This window comes from Larimichthys crocea, chromosome XVIII (genome assembly GCF_000972845.2).
Source record: "Larimichthys crocea isolate SSNF chromosome XVIII, L_crocea_2.0, whole genome shotgun sequence".
NCBI lineage: Eukaryota > Metazoa > Chordata > Actinopteri > Sciaenidae > Larimichthys > Larimichthys crocea.
In genome coordinates this window covers 13,563,766-13,574,927 of record NC_040028.1, presented here as the reverse complement: position 1 = coordinate 13,574,927, position 11,162 = coordinate 13,563,766, and the positions used below count along the sequence as shown (strand labels likewise).

The 11,162-nt window shown below is 39.0% G+C and overlaps 1 protein-coding gene across 10 annotated transcripts in view; it reads left to right on the top strand.

The window, feature by feature from the left end:
• The first annotated feature begins 1,474 nt into the window (after positions 1 to 1,474).
• Positions 1,475 to 11,162, top strand: part of LOC104920083 (bromodomain adjacent to zinc finger domain protein 2B) — a 48,238-nt gene continuing 38,550 nt past the window's right edge. For 5 of the 10 annotated variants that reach the window (XM_019255252.2, XM_019255256.2, XM_019255251.2 and 2 more), the window contains exons 1-2: positions 2,183 to 2,283; positions 8,266 to 8,308. In XM_019255252.2, the coding sequence (XP_019110797.2) occupies positions 2,251 to 2,283; positions 8,266 to 8,308 (76 nt within the window). In that variant the 5' untranslated portion in view covers positions 2,183 to 2,250. Of the gene's footprint in view, positions 1,722 to 2,177; positions 2,284 to 8,265; positions 8,309 to 11,162 lie in introns of those variants that run through there. The other 5 variants (XM_019255253.2, XM_027290967.1, XM_027290965.1 and 2 more) reach the window with 2 other exon arrangements.

Genomic DNA, 11,162 nt, shown 5'->3' with positions numbered 1-11,162 from the left:
GTACAACCTGCATCCAAATGCAATCAACAGTCTATCTTTAATTAGGAAAACAACAATATTAGACTAGGCTAAGTATATTTCTCTCTAAATAAAACTTATGCACCTGTTTGTGAGGGAGTGTACCCACCTTTATACATGCATAGCTGTTGTTTTTGCAACAATAAACCATGAATCAATACTGCTTATGTCAATGCCTGCATCCCCAGTTAATGCAATAATATTTAAAAGGTGTATTATGATATATTTAGGATGAGGATGTCAACGGGCAGTTTTTGCACTTGCAGATGAGTGAATGAGTTTACCCACCTTTATACTTTTACAGTTCTTATTTTTACAACAATAAACAAATAACTAACACTGCTTATGTCAATGCCTGCACCCACCCTAGTCAATGCATGATATTTGAACGTGTATATTATGATATATTCATGAGGATGTCCACAGGCAGTTTGTGCACTTGCAGATGAGTGAATGAGTTTACCCACCTTTATACTTGTACAGTTCTTATTTTTACAACAATAAACAAGTAACTAACACTGCTTATGTCAATGCCTGCACCCCCCCCCCAGTCAATGCATGATATTTGAACGTGTATTATGATATATTTAGGATGAGGATGTCCTCGGGCAGTTTTTGCACTTGCAGATGAGTGAGTGAGTTTACCCACCTTTATACTTGTACAGTTCTTATTTTTACAACAATAAACAAATAACTAACACTGCTTATGTCAATGCCTGCACCCCCCCCTTAGTCAATGCATGATATTTGAACGTGTATATTATGATATATTCATGAGGATGTCCACAGCAGTTTGTGCACTTGCAGATGATTGAGTTTACCCACCTTTATACTTGTACAGTTCTTATTTTTACAACAATAAACAAATAACTAACACTGCTTATGTCAATGCCTGCACCCCTCCCCTCTAGTCAATGCATGATATTTGAACATGTATAATGACATATTCATGAGGATGTCCACAGGCAGTTTTTGCACTTGCAGATGAGTGAATGAGTTTACCCACCTATATACAAATAACTAACACTGCTTATGTCAATGCCTGCACCCCCCCTCTAGTCAATGCATGATATTTGAACATGTATATTATGATATATTCATGAGGATGTCCACAGCAGTTTGTGCACTTGCAGATGATTGAGTTTACCCACCTTTATACTTGTACAGTTCTTATTTTTACAAAGATAAACAAATAACTAACACTGCTTATGTCAATGCCTGCACCCCCTTAGTCAATGCATGATATTTGAACGTGTATATTATGACATATACATGAGGATGTCCACAGGCACAGGTTCGTGCACTTGCAGGCTTTTTGCAGTTTATATGTGGAACAAAAGTTTGCGTTGTAAAAAAAGCCTCGAGCTGACGTCACTTCTTCTCTTGAGTTGCTGCTTGTGAGTGAAACGGAGGAGAGAGTCTCTCTCTCTCTCTCTTCAATCTGCGATTATATAGAGAGAGAGCAACACATCCAGCAGCAGTCACACACACACACACATACATATACATACTCCCCAACCCCCGGACCCCCTTCTTCTTCTTTTTTTTTTATTTAAACACTGACCAATCCGTCCTGCATTCAACCCTTCTTCTTCTTTTCATCAACAACATCCTTTCAAGAAGGATAGAAACTGGGAAGTAAATTAATTTTTTCTTTTTTTTCTCGTTTTAAAGGGATACACGTTTTTTTTTTCGACGATAAGGTGAGTTTCTCTTTTGTTTTGTTTGGTAAAACCTTTTTTTAGCTTCGTTAAATAAACGTGCTGTTTCACTAATGTGTCGCCCGAGCTAACGGCTAAGCTAAAACCGGTAGCATCCTTTCTGTGTCTCCTCTCTGTGTGTTACACTTGTCTCCTTTTAAAGCGTCCGTTGAGTTTAACAACACGGCGTTAAATTAAAAAAACACCCAAAATAAAGTTAATATCAAAGTAAAGCAGCGTTTTTTCGTGTGTGTAGTCGATGTAAAGTTAATTGTGGACATAACTGTCGTCTTGTTGAAGCTGTAACTTGGTCACAAAGACGGTTTGTTTTGAGTTTTTTGAAGTAACCGTTAAACATGTCACCACCAGCAGCACCAAGGCTGCTTCATCATTTCTCACACACACACACGGATAATGAAAGTAAACATTTAACAAGTTATTATTTTAGCTTCTGTTTTTGGAGTCCTGTCATATATATGTGTGTATATATATTTAAAAAAAGAAAGAAAAGTAGTAGCTCTGAAGCTTCAACATGGATTTATCAAACAGCTGGGATGTAACACAGGTGAGCCGGTTTGTTAATGTGTCTTTTTCCTAATGTTGTTGTTGTTTATCTGTGTTTTAAAGCCTGGAAAGAGGAGGGGGGTCTGTCTGCTTGTCTCCCCTCTTCTTGTCTCTATCTTCTCTTTTTGTTGCTTCCTCTTAAAGGAAAGCGCAGCTAATGTTGCTGCAGCTGCTGCTGCTGCTGCTGCGGTCTGGGCTGAAATTTTTACCCTTTGAGATTATGACAATACCCTCCATTTTTTTTTTCCTGCTTTCATATTAACGACAAGGCATTCGCCATCTTGCGGGGTATTTAAATTAGCACCGTGGATTTTTTGTTTTTGTTTTCTCATAAAGTTAGAAAACTCCCTTTCCCCCCCCCTCCAAAAAAAAAAGCACAAAAGATTTCTACAGAAACTGAAAGCTGTGTATTTTTTTTTTAATCACACGTATGCAGTTTTGATTTAATGCCATCCATGCACTTTCATCTTCACGTGATGACATGTCAGTTTTGTAACCATTACAGTAGCTGTCATATAATCTGGGTGACACACAAGCATACACACACAAACTAGGTCTAATACTTCCAAAGCAGAAATCAGGACATTATAACATTGCCCTGATTTCTTCCCTGTGTACTTTTTTTTTTTTGCTGAGCCTACTTAGCTTAACCTAAAATTTAAGACACCTTGACAAAATATTTGCAGTATCTTTTATGAAACTGACACAAAAGGGAAACTTTTACTACATTTGAAAGTGCAACGTTTGCACTTCTGCAGACCTAATCCACTTTAAATGAACTGCTCGAGATGAATTAACCTTATATTTATTTAATATTTAGGTAAGCATTCTCATGATAAACAATGAAGATATGAACTATTAGTAGTAGTGGCAGTAGTGGGACATCCCTATGGAAGGAAAACACTGTGCTTTCTGCGTTGGCGCTGAATGTTTCTAATGTTTTAAAGCTTCATAACATAATTGTCATGGGGGCAGTGTTGTGATGTCACAGCTGAGAGGGTGAGATTAACTAATAAAGATACTAAGACCAACCTAACGTGAACGACACCAGCAGTATCTTTCTGAAACTGACACAAAAGCATAAAGTAGAAAAAAGCTTTACTACGTTTAAAGTGCAACGTTGCACTTCTACAGACCTTACGCGCTTAAAATTAATTGCTTGTGATGAATAAATCTCTTTTTTTCCCCCCCTCACAGCAGACACCTTGACTTGTCATATAAGCAGGAAAAGCACAGGTGTTGCTAATGGCATTAACGATGGCTTCCTTCTCTTGAAGTGTCCCAGCGAGCCATCACAGTGTGACAGTGAAGCCAGCGTGTGCAATGCGAGGAGCTGAAACCGAAGCACCTACATAGAATTCCTCATTTAATTTTCATTATTTACACCGACGTTTCCGACGTGTCATTATGTCTTTCATGAAAATAGGCCTGTGGATTCGTTAAAACCTGTGAAAGGCCCGTTCAAACTTCACAAGAGTGTCAACCACCCTTAATTACACAGAGGTGTGTGTGGTGCATGGCCATTTGTGAACGACTGGGCTCTATGCGGTGTATAGACTTTATTCTGATGGTGTTTAACTTGTGTCACTTAGTGTGTTTTGGCAGGCGTCTTCTGTTTGCTGCGCAGCGGAGCTGATTTGTCTTTACAGATATAATTGATAGTAATGAACTAGCGTGCACCCTTTTGCACACACAGTCTTAAGTGAAATGGCAGTAAACATGATCCCCCCCCCCCCCACCCCTACCACCACCCCGGTAAAGTCCATCATTTAAACGGCTTCAGTATCCAAGGCAGCGAGATAAATCAGATCACAGCCTTGATGTGTTATGCATGCATCCAGTAACTGCCAATGAATCAAAACACAGGTAGAAGGTCACTAAATTTGCCTCATATTTATTCAGAGCACACGTCCTTGAAAACCTCTGCAGAGAGAACAATGTTGAAATGCCGCGTACTAGGATCCTAATACGTTATGTTAATATTTTTTTGCATTGAGAAAAATCCAAGGAGTCAGCAACTTGGCATTTATTTGAATGTTAAAAAATATTGCAGGGTTTTTGTTCTTCCAGGCTCCGAAGGCAGTTGTAGCTCAAGGTTGCTAAATTACTTGAAAGAGCAACTCGATTACAACTTAATATAAACATATAGACCCTATATTTAATGTGCTTGATCTCAAGACCTCCTTCAGTTGTCTGATACGTATGCTTTTCTTCGGCGTGTTGTGTTAGATGTAACCAGATTTGCTCAAGTGGTCGCCATTTCAAGTGGGGATCACATTAAATGTCTCTGTAGCCCCTCTCGGCGTGTCCTTACAGAATATGAGAAGGTCCCCCCTTTTTACGATCCTCTTAAAAGTGCCCTTTTTATTCCTTTTGGCCTTTTTTGAAAGAAAAAAAAGCACTGCACTGCTAATAATTGTGTTTTTCACCCATTTTCATCCAGTCTCTCTTCTAGTCGTACCCTTTCCACAAGTTTGCACTCATTAATCAAAGGTGCTGGTCTCCTGCTGAGGGCTGAGCAGGTTCATCAATTTGGCAGCCAGCTTGCTGTAAGGAACAGTGCAGAGGCTCTTAACACACAAGCATAAATAAATCTATGGTCTTTATATGCAAGCCCTGAAGGTTAATACTGTATAATTCAATGTACCCTCTTTGTCTGTTGTGATTGATGTTTTTAAACATGTGAGGCTTGACGGGAGTCCCTTTTTTGTAGGTCAGTGTTGACACTTTATGATTGGGTGAGCTTGGGGGGAGCGGCACGAGGGAGGTGGATTATTAGGAATATGTCAGGGAGATTACTCTTTTTCACTCATCTTTCTGGTCTATTTTCTCTCCGCCTGGAGATGCTTGTCGCAGTGCTTTATTTCAACCAATGATGCTTCTGAGATTGAAGTCTCCCCGCTGTGTTAATGGAGCAGATGTTTAAAATGCTAGTGGTCTGTTTTTTTTTTTTAGTATTTATTTTTCCTTCCTTTTTCTGTGGGGGGGGAAGCAGGCCACCTGAGAAGGAATGAATGTATTGTGTTCACATTCATATGACTTAGTCGGGTACAAACGTTTTGTCCGGTTTCTGTCGTAAACTGCTGCTCTCTCACACGAAGACTGCGCCTCAGCAACCTCCCTTTTTTTTTTTTTTATTGATCCTTGTGCATTTAAAATCTGGTCACTGCTGCCACAAACACTACCCACTTAAGCTGTGCTAGGCATGCTGCCGCAGCTACATTTTTAAATATTTCATTTTTACTCGACATTGTCTGGCCTGATAAGAGACTGGGGAAAAGAAATTCATCCTTAAAAATGTTTGGATCAGCAAAGGCCAAATTCTTAAAGCTTAGTGAACCTAAACTAAATTCTTTCCTCTCCATGACATTGCACGGGCAGTGGACACGGACTCTGAACTCTGTCTCTTCTGTGAAACATGTGCACATTCTTATTTTGAATAAGAACACATAAGCACTCATTATATGATGTACAACTTTAAACAAACTCATCTTATTGAAATGCTCTCACAGGTTTTAGTGGTTCAAAATGCCCTGCAGAACAGATGGACTAAATTATTCTCTGCTGCCCATTTTTATTATTTTCTTGAACGTATCTGAAGGAATGTTTGGACCCACATCAACAGATTTAGTTTATCCCACCTGTGCCTTGCAGCAATGATACAAGATGGCAAAGCAAATAAAAACAATGGTTAATATTTGGGTAAGCAGGCTCATGATAAACGATGACACACAGGTTACCCGTGTGTGATTTAGTAATCTACTTTCTGTGCAGGGAGGCCAATGTCTTTATCTGCTCTTTATACGTTGAAGGAGCCAGATAGAGTAACCTGAGAAGGCTCAGCCTTGTAATAGTTTAAAGACTTGTTGCAACAACCAATTACTTGAAACCAGAGAGTGACCTTTTTACTCGTGATACTGCATCAAACTCGCAAGTGTAGAAGACAGTAATCTCTTTAACACTGGTATTCACACTGCACGATGACACAGATGGAACTGTAAGGTGACCCGCCTGTAGATGACGCACAACAAATGTTGCTGCCACTGATGTGAGAACCCGGACGCCATACTTGAAAAGTTATGAGAGATCTAGTGTTCACTGTTAAAATGTAGAGCTGATTTTTATAAAGTACGAAGAGCGGAGGGTAACATTTCTGTATCAGAAAATTCATGCGGCAGATGAAAGTGTCAGATCTGTTAATTCAATTCAGAGTCCTTTTTTTTTTGTGTTTTTTTACTTTTGAACTTTTTCCCGTCTAGACATTTTTAAAGGGTCGATTTTGTTCTGGCAGATCATTGCAACATGAAGTGAGCTTTATGTGAAAGCCATTGCACCTGTCTCTGTACAGTTTTTTGATCATGAGCCAACTCGTTTTTTTGAAGATAAGTGGCCGAGTCTGTAAAAATAAAGTGAAATTATATATCTCCTAAAATGTGCTTGTTAGCCTTTCGTAACAGTCCGTAACGGTCTAGCATAGTTCTTTCAGGCCCTTCGAAAGCTGCACTCCATTAACAATGCACTCCGATATGTTTGACTGAATGAATTTATAACATAAACAAAAATGTCAATAATTATAAATGGGTAGCTTTGAAAAAAGAATATGCTGTTTTTAGTTGAATTAAGTGTCTTATTTTTGATAGTGGTCCTGATTAAAGGTCCCGGGTGTAAGATTTACGGAATATTGGTGGGTGACACAAAGGGGTTGCAATCAGCAACTACACCGCTCAATGCCACTAAATCCTACTGATGTGGTCACTGTTGGCCTTTTGTCCTAATGCCATTACCTTCCCATCCTTACACCCTGGTTTTTATCAGATTTTCGAGTGATGGTTGTTACCTAATTAATGTTGTTTATCGATAATGTAAGACCTGTATTCTTTTGTGTTTTCCTCAGTTGGATTTTAATGCCTTGATTTTAATTGAATCATAAAGTGAATGATGAAAAAAACTTTTAATTTTAACCTGTTTATGATGGAAACTTAATCCTTAGATACTATGCAGCCATGTTCAGTACACCATGAGAGTAACATCACAGCCTTCAGCTGTTCAAAATCAATAATCAGTGGAAAAAGAACATAACATACGAGGACTGTCTTTTCCTTTCCCAATAGTATTATCCCAAAGAGGACATATTTTAGAGAGAAGCGGTGTACAGATAAAAGTTAAGAACCTTGAATGATTGAGCTCAAAAATAGTTTCAGTTCTCTGGTATTGTTTGTAGTTCAGAGTTACTATACAGGACCATGACTTCATCACTCCTCTAGTCGTAAATACACCTTGGACTCAAACACCTCAGCGATTCTGAGTGTTGTACGAAGACTTGAAAGTATTTCAGTGATTCAGGATTGATTCAAAGATTGAAAGGAGGTAGTTTTGCTCTCCACTTCTTTTTCATTCCAAACAAAACAAACCCAGATGTTAACGCATACCGTGTATACATGTGGTGGCTGCCTAGAAATGTTTCCAGTGCCTTTTAAATATTGTGCTATGTTTTAAAATCTCCTGACCGTGAGAGCGGCATTGTCAGAGGATGAACATTAAAGATAAACATTGCTTTATTGTGCAATTCTTAAAACAGAAATTTCACTAGGATTAAACTTTAAAACTCTGCACTTGAGAGATGTTTTCTGAAAAGGAACGTTTTCCTTTCTACTCAAAAGTAAAGACATTATTTGATACAGTTTTCTAAGGTAATTGGATTTCTGCAAAATCAAAATGTTGGCCCTATAGCTACTCTTCGTCATAGAGTAGACCATAATCCAATTTCTCCCAAGTGTTTTTGTCATGTCCCATTGCCCTGTGTTGTCTCTCGGTGCAGGAGTTTGATTTTCTGCTGATGTTTAGAATGGATAACTCATCTGCCCATGGGTCCATATTACCATTTTTATTTCATTTTCATGGAGCTTTCAGATGGGAACGATGCTGAATGAGTAAATCGATAAAATCAAGCAATAAATCTGACTGTCTTTGTCTCGTGTTTCAGGTGCAGAGCAGTGATGTCTCAGAGCTGAGGACAGTCTCATGCAGTAAGTGTTTAGTTACTTCAGCTTCCCCTTTGTCCACCTCTGCTATTATGCTCTTTGATGTGCCTCTTTTGATTTGGTGAAGGGAAAAACCAGTTCGCTTTGTTAAATTGGAAAACGTAACCCATGAATGGAAATGCAGGACTAAGCAGAGCACCTCATTTTAAAAGTATTATTTAGGTATAGGATTAAAACTTTCCAATTAGGTTGAGATTTAACAAAGTCCTCCTTTTATGAAATTAGTTTGTGCTGCATTACACTTTGCTCTCATTTTGTGTGTTAATCTAATTAATTCCTGTCTTTCTTAGAATTGGAGTGTCAATGCTTCAGAACATGTTTAAATCTCTTGGGGTGGAAAGGAAAACTTTTTTGACTATGGGGTATGTTAGATAAATTACTACAAACCAAAGAAGGGTAGCCTAATTGGTGGGGTTGGAGCCATTGTTTGCCTTTGTTTTAAGTGTTAATTTGGGCTACTCCACATATACAGATGTTTCCTAACTGCTATTAAAAATTGAATTTGTTGCCCCAAGACACAGTCGGTTGGTATATCGAATTCATTTCCCTTCAGCCCGAGCTCTACTCTATTAGGAGGTGTGACATGTGTTTTTTTTTGTGACTGCAGCACTCGCTTTCAAATTATGAGGGAGTTCATTTGCAGTCTTGCAAGTGCAGTTTAAGTTTTCTCTGTTGTACATGCGCCACTGTGGCATAGGTGTGAAATGATCACACACCTCACACTGAGGTGAGCATTAAAATAGTTTCTCCAGGAAGTGAATACGTGGACAGTTTGCACTTGGTTTTCATACTAGATCAGCACAGCAGACTTAAACTTAAAGATAATATCAGGAAGTCTAAATAAACCATTTTGTTCTTTATTTGTAATGTTGAATTGTCGACTAACCGGATACAGCTCAGCTCACATTTACCTAAATCCCACTAAAGTTTTCCTTCCTGTGTCTTTGATACTCTGACTCCTCTTTGGCTTTGCCAAATCTTTCAACATTTAGTGAAATCCTAAAGGTGAGAGGAACTGCTCACTTAAATTTCAGCATTATTTGCTCCATAAAGGTTGTGACATGTACATGGCCGCCGCCTGATCGGGAGAGAAAAAGTCTCCTACTGTTTATGTGACTGACCCTGGAAAGAGACAGGTCATCTGTAGCGCTGGAGACAAGCCGAGTTGAAATGGCAATGGCAAAATGAGCCTCGCCACAGGAATCCCATCATCTCTAAACCTGAGCACTCTCCCTTTCAACTGTGTGTGTAGTAGAAAGCCCTCCAGGATTTATTATAGCCGTTATGAGTAACCTTCAGTTTACCTACAGGGTCAAACAGTAAGTTTCAGAAACAGCTGCCGGGTTGGAAAGTTATAGCCAGCTATTGCTTTGATACAAGCTGACACAGTGGTTACTGTACAGTAATTTCACAGTCTTCATATAGGCCTGGATCATTAAACACATTTTATTTATGCAAATGCTGAAAAGAGTTGTTTGTTTATAAGGATGTAGTAAGCAGCGGTGTTTAAAAGTCCAGTCAGTGTGCAGCAGTCTGCCTCTGATTGTCCATATGTCCCTTTTATGTTTATCAGTCCTTCTTTGTAGTTGGATCAAGTTTGATGAAGGATTATTTTTCTTTACAGATAGTGGAAATTTGTGTTGGCAAAGGCAAAACTGGACAAAACTCTTGCCGGTGAGCTGTGACAAGAGAGCCCATCCTCACTCTGCTGAAGGGGAGAGAGTAGAGGAAGAAAGGGAAACTCATTAAGAAAGAAGTAGTAAAGGGAGTAATGTAGAAAGCCGTATGAGCTATAGTTTCAAATTGAGTCAGAAAAGAATAGGCAGAAAACACTAACTTTAATCAAGCCGCAAGAAATTTAAATCAGCACTTCAGTGAACACCATGGGCCTGCAGCTGCGTTAGACTAAAAGCCAGGCAGTGCTGGCATTCATTTCTATACCACTTCAGCACAATAGATACAAAGCACACAAAGGGCATGTCTGGCTTCAGACAAAGCAGACATGCTTGTTTTCTGAGGAATTGTTGAGGGAGACAAAGTGAAGCAGGACCATGTTCCCTTAAAGTATTAAAATGTCCGGTAAATTCTAATCCAATAAACATACAAGTCTGCTACGATAGTGTTTTTAAATGAATCATCTAAAGTAATTTAAATGTTTAAAGTCGGTATGAAGCGTGTTACCGCGCCACCTTCAGTCACATTTTTCATATTCAGTAAAGTTCTCATTTGGTATCACACGAAAAGTAGCGCTATTAATCCTGGTATCATAATTTTCCAAACAGTTTGTCTTAAATGAGAGGGGAGGAGGTTTTATGGACCGGTGAGTGCTATGTTTTATATGCATCATCATTTTAAGTGTTCTGTATGTGTGTGTAAGAGAGCGAGGTTAGGCGTTTGGCAGTTCCCCCCCCTGCCACCTCCTTTTTTTTTTAAATATATGCTTCACTTAATAGCGTAGCTTCACACAGAGTAGGCTGTATTTTGTGCCTTTGCCAGAAGAGCGAACAGATTGCTCTGGCAATGTAATACGATGTGGTCGTACATATGAGAGCCCACTCCTCTTTTTTGCCCAGAGGGGGACTAGAATACAGGAAGGAGAAGTGCAATGATGAAAGAGCTCTGTCAATGGTAAATCAAAGACTCGTGTGAATGATGTAACTATGAGATGTATTAGTTGTATGGATACTGCATAAGGCATTTGTTGAATACAGAGCCACATTTAGTTTCTAAGAACAGCAGCAATGTGTATGATGCTAATCCAGAATCACTGGTTACATCATGTTGACCTATGAGATTAATGATCTTTAGATTAACCGTATACAAGTCCTGCTCCATCGCA